Raw genomic sequence first — 17,947 nt, 5'->3', positions numbered from 1 at the left:
ACATCTAGGTCGACACTCCCAGGTGTGATGTCACCAAGTCACAGGGAAGGGCAGGTTTTGACATGGCTGATCTGATCACACTCACAACTGGGCCCCTTTTGGAAGCAACCGGAGTGTTGCTTCATAAAAAAAAAAGAGCATAAATCTTGATGCATACCCTTTAGTTCTGACAGCGATTCATGTCATTTCGACATGAACATCTTAATATAAAGGGCAATGCCAACATGTACCGACAAGGCAAAACTCTCCTTTTCCAGGGATCAGTCTTCTGGAGTTTAGTGAGTGACTGATTGTTTGGTTCGATTTCTTTGAGATATTACATCTTCACCAGATGTTCTAAATGCAAATAAGCACACAATAGTTGCAGTAAATGTACCTATTTAATGCATGCACACACCAGTCTCTTCTCTAGCAGAATGCGCCAAGAATACCGTTTCACACAGCCTTTCAACACTTTCAGCCCCTTCACCGCAATTCAATTGTCCGTACATCATGTGAGGGAAATTTTGACATAAAAGAGTTTCACTCGTGTAGATAAGGTCACTTCTCCCTCGTGACCGGTTTCCAAATGTAAAAGGTGAACCACAAAGGGGAACTGGGTAACACTAGTTAAAGTGTCTGGATAGCACAAACTGAAGAAACCAAAGCTTGAATTATTGAAGACTAAATCCCGTGGATTTTCCATCACACTTTTCCCAGAAAAGCTTTCTCACTCAGGTGAGAGTGGGGTGCAGCTTAGGCCAACACGGTATAACCCACCGACGAGGAGTTGTGACATGGCATTCCTTCATCAGGGCACAAGGGCCCCTTACATCCATTCCAATGATCACCCGTGCTTTGAATACAAAAAATATGCAATTTTATGTTCATGTCACACATGCAGCTCTCTGGGCGTACCTCTTTGTATTCCTTTATGAGCTGGGCTGCTTTCACCCCACTGCGCACGTTGAAGCTGATGTCTACCTTGACTTCGGTCAAGGAGTCCGTCAGTTTAATGATGGGGACCTGGGAGGACAGGAGAGGTGGAAGATCAGAGGACACGCCAACACATTCACCGGCAAATCGAATGAGAACAAAAATACACCATCACCTCGGAGAGATTCGTAAAACAAGCTTAGTAGAAAACATACAAGACCATTTCCCAGACGGAAGAACCAAAGCAAAGCAACAAAGGGCTTTTAGTCAGGGTGTAATCAGTAATTGGCTAATTGCCGTGACAAATCTTCTGAGAAGCTTCTTCTGACAAAGGGCGCCGCAGATCTACAGAACAATATAGACTGACGTTTCACTTGCTTGTTCTGCAGGCAATTTCGTTGAGAAATCACCATCCTAATGGGGTCAAGGGGAAGTTGGATATATGTCGAACGAACCGTGTTGTATCGCAGTTTAAGAGCAAATTACAATCTCTCCTAAAACTCCCCTTCCTATCGCGACAATAGAGAAGAACTAAATCCAAAATGGCGGCCGTCACTGCGGCACCAGGTCGGGGGATCGCGGCCAGTCGTACCGTGGCCTTGTCCAGCACTTTGATGGAGTTCTCGTCCGCTACGTTGCACCTGCGCAGGGCGTCCTCCAGGGTCCGCAGGGGCAGGGACCCCCACTTCCCGAAGACCACCAGGTCGATGTCACTGTGAGGGGGCGGAGTCAGAGGAGGCGTCAGTCAAAACGGCCCCGTCTCATGATAACAACAACCTTTGTTTGTGAGCACAGAATCAAACACACTCCCAAAAACCCACACCCACCCACCCATCCACCCCCACACCCACACCCACACCCACACACACACTTTGATGAGGCTCTAGCTTTTCTAGGAATCCAGGTTCCGGATTCCTAGAAGGTGGGTTAGTGTGGGGTGTGGGGATCCACCAGCACTTTGACAGTAAGACAGCGTACCTCGTTGGCAGATAGAGACCGGTGCTGAAGCTCCCAAACACTTGGACCTGGAACAGAAGCACAAACACAATTTAGACGTCTAAATCACATTCACGGCCGTGCATTATTTAAAAGTCATTCAAACATTGCCCACTTGAAGTGCAAGAGAAGCCTGCATGCAAGCCGCACACCTAACAAACAAGTCACACGCCGTAAACTAGTGCTGCACGATTAATCGAATCGCAATCGCGATATCAGCCTCTGCGATTGTATAACCGCAAAAGGCTGCGATTTAATTTTTTAAATATAATGTAAAAGAAATACATATTTTTTTAAAAATATATTTTCTTATTTATTCCATTTATTTTATTTAGTTTCACTATTGAGAAAACTTAACAGATTTTTGCACTGCAGAAATGCCTTATTTTGAAAAATACGTTTTTTTTATTATTTATTTAATCTGGTAAAATATATTTTTTTATATTTTTAATACAGTACTGTACACATTTTTTAGATTTTGTATTTTTTTTAATGTTAGTTTAATTTTGTATGTTTGAGTTGAGAAATAAACATTTTAAAATGATCAGCAATCTGTGTGCATTTTCCTTGACAACCAAGCAATTAGACTCATGACACCATTTGTTTATTATATCGCAATCGCAATATTGCACTTCCACAAAGAATAAAGATAAGAAGAATGGAACCAAAATGGCATCGGCCCCTCCGCTCCTCGACCACCATGACCAAGACATTTCCTGGGTGAAACACTGTAATAAGTCCCCTTTAAACAAGCCGCACCCCTAACAAGCAAGTGGTACCCCTTACAAACAAGGTGTACCCCTGACAAACAAGTGGCACCCATGACAAACAAGTGGCACCCCTGACAAACAAGTGGCACCCCTGACAAACAAGTGGCACCCCTGACAAACAAGTGGCACCCCTGACAAACAAGTCGGACCCCTGACAAACAAGTCGGACCCCTGACAAACAAGGTGTGCCCCTGACAAACAAGGTGTGCCCCTGACAAACAAGGTGTGCCCCTGACAAACAAGGTGTGCCCCTGACAAACAAGGTGTGCCCCTGACAAACAAGGTGTGCCCCTTACAAACAAGTGGTACCCCTTACAAACAAGTTGTACCCCTGACAATCACGTCGTACCCCTTACAAACACGTGCCATTATTGTATATTTTTATAAACACATGCACGTTTTCTGTATCTTCCTCCCCCCCCTAATCACGATGACACATGAGGCAGTGTGCTTGTGTCAGTAAAGGAAAACAGACAATGTGACAGGCGTCTCATCAGAGTGACAGACGGCGTCACGACGCTCTGCGCAGGAAGGCCTAAGCGGCCGCTGATGGTTCGCTGTTCCCACGCAAAGCGGTTGTGCGGCACCAGCTGCTGCCATGCTTGGAACTGGTCACTTGGCTTGCTGGCGTCTTTGGATCTTTAACAGCTTATACGCTACGCTACCTGCCTCCTGGCAGAGACTCGTCAACAGCCCCGGGAAGAATAATTATAGTAAAAGAATTTAAACAGTCCTGATTTGCTTATGTATTTACTTATGTAGTGATTGGTAAAGTAATTCAATATCACTGTCGATGACAGCGCCCTGCCCATGTTGCATAATGGAATTGTAATTAAAACAAAAATGTATTGATCAATTTATTTTTAGTTTAAATAAATTTTCATTATGAACATTATTCTATTGTCCTTTATAAATGTGATGATAAATATTTTTTTTTAATAATGGGTTCTTGCATCAACAGGGATGTACAGACAACTGCCATTTCTATCCTCCTGAACCTGACCCATGCTGGCTCTGAGGCCAGCTAGACACGAAGAGTCTGGCGGCCCAGGAATAGCGCCACCGTGGAAAGCCTATTGGCCTTTAAACTCCTTCTCCTGGGCCTTGCCTTAACCAGCCTTATAAACAACACTGGTCAGCCTAACCGGTCACTTGATCGGCAGCCTGCTAGCGAATCAAAATGCAGCCTGCCTCCAGCCTTCGTGCAAGGCGGACAGCTTTGACTCAGAGCTGTGGAACGCCTACTGGTCAACAGTAACAAGGTATGGTGAGGTGCTGCTGTGCTCCTGGGAACTTCTGGGAGTTTGAGTTTTATTTCGTCTGTTGCTTACATCCTCAATGGAAAATGAATAAAAACCAACAAACTCTGTACTCACAAGAATCACCAAACAGAAGATGGATGCCTACATTCTGTGCTACCCTTCCATATAACAACAAGTAGTCAGAGCGGGCTCAACCAAAAAGGTTGTATTGCGGCCAACAATATCAAAAGTAAGTGCTGTGTGGGTGAAGTCAGCGGCTTTCGGGTCCATTTTTGGTCAGAGTCTGACTGGGTAAGGACCGGGCTTTGTGTGAAGCGGGTCACACACCGGGCGAGCCATAGAGCATCACGTTGGGTTGTGTTGCGTAGTAGGATGGGCAATAGGGGGAAGGTTGAGTTTTAGGTCTACGTGTGTTTAATATAATGGATGGTAGTGCAGTGCTTAAAACATACTGCCAAAAAAGGTGGTTTAGGCACTGTGCAAAGTTCAGTGGAGTTGAACCAATGCTCCCGTCAAGATAAGAGCGCTCTCAGTATTCTGGATGACAGGAGAAGGGAAACAATAGCTGGAGTATATTACCAGTAGGACTGGGTATCACTAGGTACCCCACGATACGATACTATCACGATATTTTACCCACGATAACGATAATATCACGATACAGCGATTCTGCGATTATCGATATATTGCAAGAAATTTCACCCACGATACATCACGATATCTGTGTCACTGAAGAAATTCAGAATTTATTACAAAAACATTTTATGCAAAGTAACAGAAAATTAGAAAACAAAATAAATGCAGAAAACATTTCATTGCTTAGTTTCATTCGCTCTGTTTACAGTGGATGCATCGCAATGGCGAGGCGCACACAGCCCTTGGCCGTGTTCTGTAAATATTCTAGAACACACGGGAGTCCCGGAGCTCTATATCAAAATATTATCATATAGCCTACATAGATATCTATATCATATAATATATATTATAACCGCCAAAAGATGTGTGAGCCGATCTTATGAATCTCAAACGACCGCGTTGGGTTCTCCGACGTTCCTGGTTCTTCAACGTCCTCATCAATGTGAAGTAGACTGAACCACGACAACAAGGAGAAAGGGATTGTTCCCGGGCAGCGCTTAGGCACCTCCGCCTCCGGCGGTGGTCCCTCAGCGGGTCTCAAGCTGGAGACATTCGCCGCCAACAATCCCTTTCTCCTCCATGTCGTGGTTCATGTTCTTGAGGGAGTCAAAGCCAAAGTTCCTTCCCCCCAATTCATTCTCAACCTTGGCTGAGATAACCCCCAATACGAGTCTCGTTGTAGAAATACCAGAGACGAGAGTCCGACAGAACGGTTATCCAAATAACAAGGAAGTGTACAACACTTGCGATACAGTCCTGGAGCTCTATATCTAAATAATATCATATAATACATAGAAATCTATATCATTCAATACATATTATCACGGCCAAAAGCGGTGTGCGCCTCCAGACGATATAATGAATCACAAACGACTTTGTTGGGTTCTGCGACGTCTCTGGTTCTTCCACTTTCACATCAACCTGAAGTCGACTGAACCGCGCGCTGCCTGCTGCCTGCTGCCGGCTGCCCGCTGCCGGGCGATGGTGCCTCGCGGCAACCGGCGGCATGACGCAGTTCATGTACTTCAGCCAGTCAAAGCCAAAGTTCCTTTCTCCCAATTCCTTCTCAACCATGGCTGAGATAATATAACCCCCACAACAGTCTCGTTCTGGAAATACAAGACACGTCAAAGAACCGACAAGAAACACTTGCGTTACGTAGAGCTGTGTTGAAAAAATCGATTTTCAGATTTTTAATCGATTCGCATATTAATGACCGATTATCGATTTGTACGTCCAAAGATCGATTTTTTTTAATTAATTATTATTATTTATTTTTTTTTCAGTTTCAGTAGTTCTCAGTTTATTAAGTGTGGGCAGTTTTAAAATAAAAATGCTTTTGGTAGCAACCGCTTTTGGGTGAATTCTTAATTATTTTCAAGCATAATAATAATGCACTGGTTAGTGTCCCAGTAGGAATCCACTGTTGCAGATATAGTCACCTCAATGATGTCCTCCATTTATTGTCCTGAATTATCTTTCTTGAAGGTAGATTGACCCTTAACCTTTTCATCAGTCGTCCAGCTATCAGTAACTACCAATACTTGTAAGATTTGCTGTTTAATATTGATATAATACTAGTTTTAATATGTTGCTTCTCTACACAGTCATGAAGTGAAGGAAACGGTTCAAATACATTTTTCATTTTTAATAACATTAACCCCCGGATCGAAATCGGATCGAAAATCAGATCAAAATCGGATCGAATGGAATCTGAGAAAATCGGAAAAAATCGATTCTGCAACTTAAAAATCGGAATCGAATCGATTCTTGAAATTTGAATCGAAACCCAGCTCTACGTTACAGTGTGTGTATTCACACAAACACACACACACATGTGGCGCTCGCACGGTCGAGTCTCATTGGCGGGCGAACGTCTCTGGGCGGGCCAGGCAGAGTAAGGGGAGGAGCTGAGATTCCTGATGACGTCAAGAATACAGATATTCCAAATCAGCGCACTTGAGCCTCCGTTTTTTCAAAGGCGAGCAGAACAGCTAGTGCTCGTTTTACACCAAACGCAAGTTTTAGCAATTGGGGGACCATAGGCAGGCTAGGGGAACTCATATTTATGTTAGAAAACCTCATAAAGTGAGATTTTCATGTCATGGGACCTTTAAATATCGATATTTGGCGTCAGCATATCGATAACGTCCCGCAAGACGAAATATCGCGATATGTCGCAGTATCGATATTTTGGCACACCCCTAATTACCAGCCTGTCATTATTTTATGTCGAGATTTGGCTTGTGAGGAAAGAGATAGAGTCACATGCGGTTTAATATAAAAGAAAAGACGAGCTCTGCAATAAAATTAATTCATTTTACTGCAAGTGAGTTCATATTTTTTTTTAATCGTACGATGTGCCGTACAGATGGCTGGTCCGTGACAAAAGACATGCCAATACGGCCACAGAGCAGCGAATGATGTGCTGCGACCAGATGAAGAGTTGAAGATGTTAGTCTGGAGCCCTGAAATGTCACATTGCTTATATGGACGAGCGCTCAGAGGCAAAGTATGTGGAGGATGAGGAAGGAGAAGACCCGAAGCTTCACCTACTCTGGCTGACGACAACAGAAATGTGATGACCACCTTTGTTTGGATTCTCCCTGAAGCGAGTTATGGTGCAGAAATCAATCAATAGGGAGTTAAAGTTCATGGCACGGAAGATACACCTTAAGACAGGTCTTTTATGTTTTGTTTTTGATTATACGCAAGACTGAACTTGAGTATGAGAAGAAAAAAGAAAGAAAAGCTGCTTTAGTATAGATTTCTTTTTAAGTAGATCAAAAGCAGTGGTGAAGACACGCTGGCCCAACCACCATTAGCACACCACCACTGCACTGGTAAATAAAATGTCTCCATTAAACAAGAAAAACATTACAGGACTCAACGCGGTGGCTGTCATTAACAATCACACCCCTATGCTGCCCAAACATTTCCTGCGTCCGTCTTGCCAAGATCGAAGAAAAACAAACAACCCTGATAAATGTGCGGAGAGAGAGCTCAATGTTCTGGGTCTGACGCATCCTGCAAGAATCCCAGGCAGCCAGCTGTGTGGGTGAGGTCCAAGCAGACCGTGCCAAGGCCTCAAGTAGCTTATCCTAGGATCGCTCCCTCTGTACAATAGGGTTCCTCGCCAGGAAAGCCCGGTCTAATACGACCACTACACTTAAAAACACAGCGTCTTCCTTAACACTCGCTACAGCGATTCATTTAAGCACATTGGTGATGAAGGCAGCCCGTGACACACGTTTTACAACCTCCAACACACTCATCTTTTAGCTGCTCTGCCCATAAAACGTGAGTCACAGATTGTTAACTCCAGCTTTTCAGCAGAAAATGTCAGAATCGGAACGTTTGAGCTGAAGACGATAGGACATCTCCCACAGCCTCAGCGCATCCAGCAGACGCTAGGCAGGCTTTCATCTCGACGTCCCCGGAGTTCTTACCTCTGCACTGGGCCACAGGTCGTGGATGACGTCCTTGATGCGGTCCACCACCTCCAGCCTCATCTTCTCTTCCTCCGGTCGTGGGGAGATGTACTCGTAGAAGTCCTTGATCTCCTCGTGGAGCCTGCGGAGCACAAAGCATCCAGAGTCAATTTTACTGCAATCATAGACAAAATATCTCTCTTCATGTGGGGTTGAATGCCAAGATATTCCATAAGGGTGGAAGGACTTTAACCAGCAGGAGAAGTGGGAAGTACAGAAGTGAGGCAGAGGTCATAGAACGATCCCCTGTGCGAGACCATGAATAGAGAGCAAATCAGCATCAAAGCTCCCCTCTGAGCGTGAACTCAGCCACGGGGCCTTGAGGTCAGGTTCCTACTTCCATTCCTCCCCGACGGCAAACGTTACACCAAGACGACAGGAACCGCAATGGACTTCCACTCAAATCTGTCCAACTGTGTGAATACAGATCAAGGCACCGCCAAAAAACGTATAGCCTGGGTAGATTAAACGGGACTAAGGGCCAAGAGAGTTTATTCTCAAATTATGCTGCACATCCCCCAGCTTCAAAAAAATATGACTTGACCTGTGACATGACCTGTTTTGAGTTTGATTCCTCTACTGCACTCATACATTACATTCATTTAACAATGGATATATATATCCCAAAAGGTGCAAGAATCATTTGAATACAAAATACGTATCAAATAAGCAACTGTCACAACACAGAAGCAAGAGATACAGAAATATTATATCATATTTTTGAATGATATTGACTGGAATCATTTATATAAAAAATATATAAATCAGCCAGGATTATCAGCAGTCCTACACTTGAATATAAAGGAATTCCCATTGAGGGATGAAAGCAACACTATTGCGTATTGAGTTTGGAAGCAGGTGCCAAGATGACCAGAGTTCAACTACAGAGAGCTGGCAGGGCCGAGAGCCCCGTTGCGTATGCTGGTGCATCTTAGGGTTAGGGTTTCTAGTTATAACTGCCGGATGCACTCCAGGGTAACATGGCGTCAGAGAGTTGTACTGAAATAGCCATGGCATCCCTGAAACCGACGCCACCCTTTGACCCGTGTACACATATAATATACAGCACGCATACACAAGGTGAAAGAATAAACACTTGGCTAGGCCGTATTTCCAGTCACTGGAATTTGCAGTCTGAGTGGTGTGTCAAATGGCTGGAGGATATAGATTTTATGTTAAAAGAGAAGATTGGATGCAGGCTCATTGTTCGAATTCCCCCCTCTAGCAGAAGAGAACAGCATGCTTTTCATCTCGTTTCAAATACCTGTTTCAAATGAACAGACACGTGACCAATTGTCAAGTGTCCATTTGTATTTAGTTTTGCCAGGCAGTTTAATCACCACTAATTGCCGCCATGCTGCTTAATGATGACAGACCAAGCAAGGCCCAACTCATCCTTCTGCCAGCTGTGGAACTAATCAATGAGCCCTGGTATATGCGAAGGCCCTTGGGACAGTTAAGCACGCAAGCAATCACATTTGACACACACACACACACACACACACACACACACACACACACACTGTTTTGAAGTATCTTGTTTCAGGTGAAACCAAGCATCTCATGACTTAAATTCAGCAGTGCCAGATCCTCCATTAGCCATTAACACCCCTCGCAATCGGACATGCATTCCCCCATGTGGAGAATTGACCAGAAGTAGAATAGGTTGAATTGTTCAAAGGAAATAGTCCTCAATAAATCTCCAACCACCATCTGCTGCCCTGAAGCCAGTGCTCAAACACAGCTCTTCCAAAGGCCGACAGTGTTGCACAATTCTGGATAGGCCGCCGTGAGATTTTAATGCACGTGTACGACTGAAAGAGAGTGTAGACGGTGCGATGTACCCACCTTGGGCAAACAAAAGAAATGGACTCGGTGGTCCGGCAGATTGAGTGAGCTGCCCATACAGTCCCATTAGCAGGGCCATTGTGTGAATTGCAGGCGAAAGCATGCCCACTGCCAGAGCCATGGGTTAGAAGTGAAACATTGGTTTTCCTGGGCCCCAATAATTCTTAGGCAATCGTATGTTTGCCCTCTCAAGGTACAGGGACATAGTTCAGCAACGGAAAACGCCCCCTCATTCACATTGCTAAATGGACGGTTGTAGCAGATAACCGTAGAAAATATCTACCAGGGGTAAAACAGAATTCAGAACGGTTGTTTATTTTAAAAGTTATAAGAATCTGAACATATCGATTGTAATAAAGGTGCCAGTCCCAACCGCTGGTTTAAACTTTTTCTAACAAAACTTCTTAATAACCTACTGGAAAAAGGAACAACCCCTAGCAGACATGTTAGCCTGGGGCCCGGTGCTGTTTAAGGGCCGGATCAACAGGGCAGCAGTTGGCCTTGGAGTAGGTTGTCCTGCCCACATAGGCTGACCCCACACCAGCCAGCTCTTTGTATAAATACAGTGGGAATGGGGACGCGTTTGAGAATGTACAAATAGGCTAGTTCAAACTGGCCAGGCACACATACACACACAAACGAAAACAACGTGGGCTACGGTCAGTGACCGGCTGACCAGACTGCTCCAACGGGCAGGCCAGTGAGTACGTCTGTCATGGAAAACAAAAAACAGTAATATCCATGTTCTGCCCCAGATAAGCCCAGTCAGATTTCCTGCCATAGGCGGCAATATTAACTATCCCTTCGGCAATATGTCTGCACTACCGACTCAGAATCTCATTCATACACCTGCGGGATTGCTCCTGGTAAAACTTATTGTTCTGATTTTCCTCTACCCCTCAGAGGTAGTGAAGAAGCCACACACAGAAATCGCAAACACTGGTATGGATTTTTAGAATGATTCCAATGGGTGGTTTCGGCCATGGCCCGGCCAGGAGAATGCGAGCATTGGTGACAATAGGTCTTGGAATGCAGATTGAATTTGAGATTCACATGAGTGGAAGAATTCTAATGCCTAGTCATGAACAGCCAACATCAACATCAAAAATCGTAGGGGTGTGACGAGATTAAACTCAACGATATTACCAGTCGCGTTAAAAATCTGTCTCGCGAGATTTGTAAGCTATCCAAACTTCTATTTGTGGCCTGTAGGGGCAGTAATGCGCCTTTGCTACGTCTAGCCTGCCAGAACCTAACGAAGGAGAAGGAAAAAATGAAGAGGAGGAGGAGAAGGAGGGGAAGCAGGGGAAGCAGCCATAGGCAGCCAAAATGACGTCGGAAAATACCCTTTTGGGTACGAATATGGTCAGAATGACGTCGGACCGTACCATTTTGGGTACCCGGCGGAAATGATGAATGGCAGTAGAGTGACTGATAAGACACGGACAATACCAAGTTGTCAGTCACATACTTGGTCAGACTCTGTTTGCACTATTTGCACTCAGTATTGAAGGAGTAGAACTTTGATTTGGTTTTGCACATAATATTGTTTGCACTTGGAAAAAAGAGAATTAGTTAATTTAATTTATTTTACTTCAACTTTTATAAATTTTGGTTTTAGTTTAAATTTCATGCATGTAAAGAGTTATAATAAAACATTTGAAAATGCATGTGCAACTCTGTTAAATAAAAGTCTGTTGGTCCAGTCATATATTTTGTCATTGTAGTTTTCTTAAAATCTCGTCTCGTTCTTGGGAACCGAATATCGTGTCTCGTCTCGTGAGCCGAGTGTATCATGACACCGAACCTCAGACAGTGTAGAGTGGACATTTCTACAATATTAATGTGCCTTCACACCAAAAACTGTAAAGCGTTTTGAGCGATAAACGCCCATTCACTTTCTATTAGACATATAGAAAGTGAATGCGACTGGAGCGATAAAACGCTTGAGCGATAGCTTTAAAGCTGTAAATGAGAGTTGAAAACCGCTCAACTCTATGCAAATTAGCTAGTAGCGTTTCGGCTGTAAATGACCGCCAGCCAATCGGAATGTAGATGTCTCTCATCGGCGTGGTCCCAGTAAACATATGCGAGAAAACGCAAGAGTGACATGAGCTGTAAATATTTTGGACAGGGTTGCGTTTCGAGCTATTTGGCGATTTTGCATCTTTTACAGCTTTTGGTGTGAACGTACAGTTATATATTTAATTAATAATAATTAATAATAATGTATTTCTTTAATCAAAATGCAGAGAATGTAACCGTAAATTGCCTTCAATGACAAACAAATCTACAAAGAAACTGGTTGAGTGTGATAAATGAATACTGGTATCTTTGGTATACGTAGAATAAATGTCTTCAGTCATGCGCCCAAAGGCAATGAAGTGAATGGCACGCCAACTAGAACGCAAATTATGTAATATATGCTGAAATTACAGCATTAAACAGTAATAATTCAGAATTATGTACCATAAACCACAAATCACTTCTGTCACACCCAGGTTGCAGCAACACCTCTAAAAAGCCGACGGCTACAAATACCTTTTTGCCCCCTCGATGAAAAAAGATAACGCAATGATTGTGCACGTCATTATATATCATTAAGCCCTAAAGTCCATACAAACAGTTCTGTTGTTGCTGGTGTCTTATTCCCAGGAGAAATTCATGTACGTTTGCGTTGCTTGGCAACAGTACCAGCTTGGATCTCGACAGCTCCAATCACCAGTTGGCCCCTGGGCCGACCAACCAGGCTCCGTCTCAAGACACATGGCCCTCCTCCTCCTCCTCCTGACATCGGCAGAACCACCTGCTACGACCCGCAGAGCAGACTGGATCACAAACGTCAACCGAACGGTGTGCCAGGGTTGGCAGAGACCTGTCACTATGAACACCAGATATAAATGAATAATTGTATTATTATTATGTTGAGAGAACACTCATGACATTTAAACTATTCTGGGTGAGGCCAATCATTTTGGGACTTTGGGTGTTCGTTTCATGAAAGGTGAAGGCCTTTCATGAATGGTCCGTCTGCTGGTGGAGCCTTAGCCTGAGGGACGACCCTGGGAGAATAGCGCACAGACATACATATAAACCAGGGGCCCTCTTTAGAAGGACCCATTCTCGGTAACTAGTTTTACTGGCTCCGTCAACGCTTAACCACCACTTGCACTCTATGTGCAAGTGTTGGTTAATCGTTGATGGAAACTAATAATCGTTTAGTCAAACTAAAACACTTGCACTTTATGTGTAAGTGGTGGTGGGGGGGGGGGCTACTCAACAACACGGTCAATGTCCTGTGTATTGGCGCTCTATGAATAAGTTGATTATTATGATGAAAAAAAAAAAGAGGTGCCTGACGCTTAAATAACATGGGGAACGGTGCGAGAGGCAGACACCGGGTGGCGGTTACCTCAGACCGTCTCCCTAGGAATCAGACGGACGCTGTCTAGGTTTCATTTCTAAATAAATAATGGGCCTGAGTTTCGTTTATGATTCGGCGTGGGGGAGGGAGCGAGACCGGCGGGTACTACTACTGGAGTGCATCAGCGGTGGTTTGCCACGAGGACTGAGAAGGACTGCCGATGAGAGAGAGAGGGAGAGATGGAGAAAGGAAACCATTTCCTGCTGACACTAAAACAGAAGTGCCAAAGTTTGTTATGGCAATAATAATAATAAAAGTAATTAACTGATACTGTGTCGCACACACTATCGTGACCACTGATTGGAAACAATGTTGTTGTGGATAAGGTTCTCTCAACAGGACTCAAGTCCAAATGTAAAACAAACTAAAAACTATCAGAGCAGATTGTCTATCACTTAGTTTAACTTCTTTCATGAAGCCTTTTATGACCCACATTAGGTTGGAAATCACAACCCAAGTACACAAAGAGGCACGGCTAGTCTGACCGGAGGTAACACTCAAAACACAGGGAAATTCTCCCCTGCCTTGGTTTCATTTCAGAGTAAAGAGAACTGCCCAGCCCTGGTTCGTACCATGGGGCTTGACAAGTGAGCGGGGCGGAGCTTGCACCGTGTGACAAGAACAACAACAACGAGCAAGCCCCACCCCCTGCAGGTCTCATTACAGTTCAGCGCATGCTTAGGGCTGGGAACAGACTCTTGGAGGCTTTATCAGATAATCCACCTGGCATGCAACATGCACATGTTGCATAATCATATGTGACTGTGGATAAAGAGACATCATTTATGTTTATCCCCAAGGTTAAGCACTTAAACTTCATTCCACTGATGAAAAACCCTATAAGGCCGGAGAGGGGTGTGGTGTGGGTCGATGGAGAGTGAACTGCGATTCCACCTGAAGAGCAGGACAGATGGAGGGAAAAGAGGGTTTGTCTCAGCATGAGAGGTGATATGGAAGAGGGGCTGGTGGAGGTAGAGGAGCAGAACGGGAGCCTGGCTGGGTGTTGCGCTGCTGGAAGGGCCTTCATGTATACACGGGCCATCTGTCGCCGCTAGCTGAGAACCTACTGCTGCATGGTCATGACACACAAACGGGATCACAACATGCAACAAATGTTTGTGGTTTTCTACACTACAATTGTGCCCCAAAAAAACGTTATGCATGCTTCAGGCGCAAGTAGAACTGATTCAATTAATGTTCGTGCGGAAACACAATAACCCATTTATCACCTCGCTACACTAGCAAACTGGTACGCATAAAAATATGACACGCTGTCTGTTTAGCGTTCAGTGAATTAGGAGACAGGATGTAACAGCTCTGCAAACAGCAACACAGAATGCCATAGTTATTGTGTGCCGTCATTTGATATCAGTTGTACACAGCGCTCTAGACAATATGAAGACACACACACACACACACACACACACACACACACACACACACACACACACACACACACACACACACACACACACACACACACACACACACACACACACACACACACACACACACACACACACACAGGTGTTGATGTCTGATTCATCAATGTTTAATGAATGATCTGATCTGTGGTTGACCCAAAGGCTCCGGTTACATGGACACTCCGGTACCGATTGCCAGCGACTAGCCTAACCTAGTTCTTCAACAACTAACCGCTGCGACCGGGCCAGAACAACACGCCCGTCTACTTAAAAAAATACACAAAACTGATGAGGTGTGTTGATGACCAATGAGTAAGTAAAGTACACAACGTTCCGACAATATGCCATAAAATAGAGAGGGCCATGATCTCTCACCAGTCAGTTTGTGTTTATGGGTTCTGTGGTCACTTCCGTTTCATCTACTATTATTACAGGCTGGTACGGTTTCTTTCCTTTTTTATGTCATCATGTTAAGGAAACGATAATCCATAATATGAGGATTACCTGTCAATCCCAGAGGGGAGGTTTTACTATAAGCCTTGCATGCCATCATTAAGCGCTGCCATAATTATTTTTATATCTACACTTTGGTTTGTCACTTTTTTTTGCCAATAAATATATATAGAATTAACGATCCCTCAAGAATTCCTGAAAGAGATGAAACACCTATTGTGAAAGCGCTGGGCATAATGAGCATTAGCACCCTATTCAAATCAGAAAGGACCCCATTATGGTGACATGTACCGATACAGATCCCTCTTCTTGACAACCCGAGACTTGTTCTTATTAACGACATTAGATGAAGATATCGAGTCGACGATGTCCGAAACGAACTTAACAATTACAAAGCAAACGCCATCCCAGGTCACAACCGATTGGGCGGACATCTGTTCCCCCCCTGTATTATTGTGAGAGGGAAAGGGAAACCATTAAGGCTGACCTCCTGAGAAACAGCTGGGGGACCTCTCAGAGAGGTGTAGAACAAACTGAGGAAACATCTGAGTGCTGTATGATAACTGGTGTGTGAATGTAGCGTGTGGCTTGCTGACCACATCAGAAGGGAGCTCTAGAAGGATTTCCATTGGACAGGAAGAGGAGGAGGGGAGAGGGAGGGCCAACACACATTCCTAACTACACATGGGAAGGCAGATTAGGCAGCTTGCCCACAAGTGCCTTTACAAAAGGGCCCATTTTCACCTACACCACAAAGCCCCGTTCTCAACACCAGCCCTGGGTTCACCACAGAGCCATCCTGAAAAATAGACAAGAGGAACCACAATGAAATAGACCTATCTGAGGAGTTAAAAGGGGGATGGGGGGGATGGTAGAAGTGTCAGGGGAATAGTGGATGACAAGAGTGGAGCGGTGGTCCCAGGCATACACCGCACTACATGCTGGGAACAGCGATCGTAACTCAGCAAGAGCTGTGTGAGCCAACGGCACTTAGCAAGAGGGCGGGTAGCCGCGCGTTTCCAAAGCCCACATGTCCCGGTGCTTCCCTGGATGAGGATTGATGCAGTGACACCGTCTTTTAATAATTCACACCAGGCAGATTGGACCAGTCATGCATACTGCTTGAGAACAGGGAGGTGGAAACGACAGGCAGACACTTGGAAGTCAAAGAGAATGTATGTCAATAAAGAATGCAACCAAACTGGGAGACCGATTTTTTGCCGTGATGGTTAGGAAAGGTCAGACAGCGCATAGTAGAAATTTGCAAAGAATTTACTTTCTTGACCTTTTCCGTGAATGAGATACTAACGTCATAGCCTCAACCTTGATTTTGAAAGGAACGGTTCTTTAATAAAAAATAAGAGAAAGTTTCTTGGATATTCTTGACACTTTCCTCAGAAAATGGCTTGGCCAGCGGATGAAACACATGACAGTAGGAAATGCTCGGGATTCTCTCGCTCCGTCAGAATGCTGCGTTTGTTTGGCCGGCTGGGCGAAGGGTTGGGCCTAATGGGTGTACTCAGCATGTAACATGTAAACACTACGCCCTTTTCCAGAGAGGGACATCTCTAAACCCTTGCAGAATGTTCCAACACTCTCCAAAGAGTAGGCCGGCCCCATCACAAAAAACAGAGCCCACACCTCGTCAGAGACCCTCAGCATCACCGAGGCAACTTCCAAATACAGAGTTTGCTGAAAACGCGTGTCCTCTCTCCCACTCCCACCCCTCACTCCACTGGCTGCTATCTTCTAAAATATGTGTGTCACAGTGACGGTACAAGTTAACAAAACTGACACCATGGCTACGTACGAGTGTGTGGGTTAAGGTCCTCTGCCGTTTCTCACACACACACACACACACACACACACACAAAAAAGACGGATACATTAGGATGCTAATCACTTTCCACTTTGGCCCAGACCCCGCTGGCTCCGAACGAACCAAACTCTTGATTCTCCTGTACACGAGAGAGACTGGGACAAAGGAGCAAAAGAGAGGTCGGACTTTGACCGCAGCATGTATGGGGGGACGTTTAGGCATCGGACCATTACGAAACACCGGTACTTTTAAAGCCACATGTTACAGGCATGGCAAAGTTCAGTTTGAGGTTGAACAGTGGAGGAAATAGCATAACGAATGTTACAGGAGTAGCGACGAGACATCCAGGCCAATTGGTGTTCAGGTTCTGGAATAAGAAGGACCTAATCACTGAGGAATGTCCTTTTACAAACACTGCCTCCATATTAGTATAAATGAGGATAAGCACAGGACGCCTCAGCTCTGGGCTGGGATTCTTGCCTACACATGTCAGGCAAACACAAACTACACACACCTCAAATACCAAAATAGGTTTTTTTAAATACCGCCCCACCCACCTGAGGCCTCCTGCAGCACATATCGGATGCCTATTCATCAGGAAGAGTCTTAGGTCGTCTCAACTTTTGCTTGCAACTAAATCGTTCAGAAAAGGGGACATTGTTGAGATTGTCAATCATTTGCCATGGAGCTCTGCAATAACCCTCCCGAAAAAACGGTCCACTTAACTGTAGCTAGTCATAGATTTCGTCTAGGAAAGAATTCATCTTAGGTCTATGAGCAATTAACAACATGAAAGGAACATCCTCTACAATATTAACGTTTTTGAACAGGGAATGTAGGGCAGAGTGAGTCATTCTTACAGAGTTTGCTCTGTAAGAATGACTCTTCACTAGAATGACTTCTCAAACT

General features: G+C 44.6%; 1 protein-coding gene across 1 annotated transcript in view; it reads right to left on the bottom strand.

Moving 5' to 3' along the window:
* Positions 1 to 17,947, bottom strand: part of tent4b (terminal nucleotidyltransferase 4B) — a 31,396-nt gene that overhangs the window by 11,854 nt on the left and 1,595 nt on the right. The window contains exons 2-5 of the mRNA XM_030377802.1: positions 8,029 to 8,152; positions 1,894 to 1,940; positions 1,508 to 1,628; positions 898 to 1,005 (exon numbers count right to left, since the gene is read on the bottom strand). Coding sequence (XP_030233662.1) covers positions 898 to 1,005; positions 1,508 to 1,628; positions 1,894 to 1,940; positions 8,029 to 8,152 — 400 coding nt within the window. The remainder of the gene's footprint in view (positions 1 to 897; positions 1,006 to 1,507; positions 1,629 to 1,893; positions 1,941 to 8,028; positions 8,153 to 17,947) is intronic.

The sequence above is a fragment of the Gadus morhua genome, chromosome 14, assembly GCF_902167405.1.
Source record: "Gadus morhua chromosome 14, gadMor3.0, whole genome shotgun sequence".
Taxonomy (NCBI): domain Eukaryota; kingdom Metazoa; phylum Chordata; class Actinopteri; order Gadiformes; family Gadidae; genus Gadus; species Gadus morhua.
Note: the sequence above shows the minus strand (reverse complement) of the source record. Positions and strands in the feature narration are given on the sequence as shown.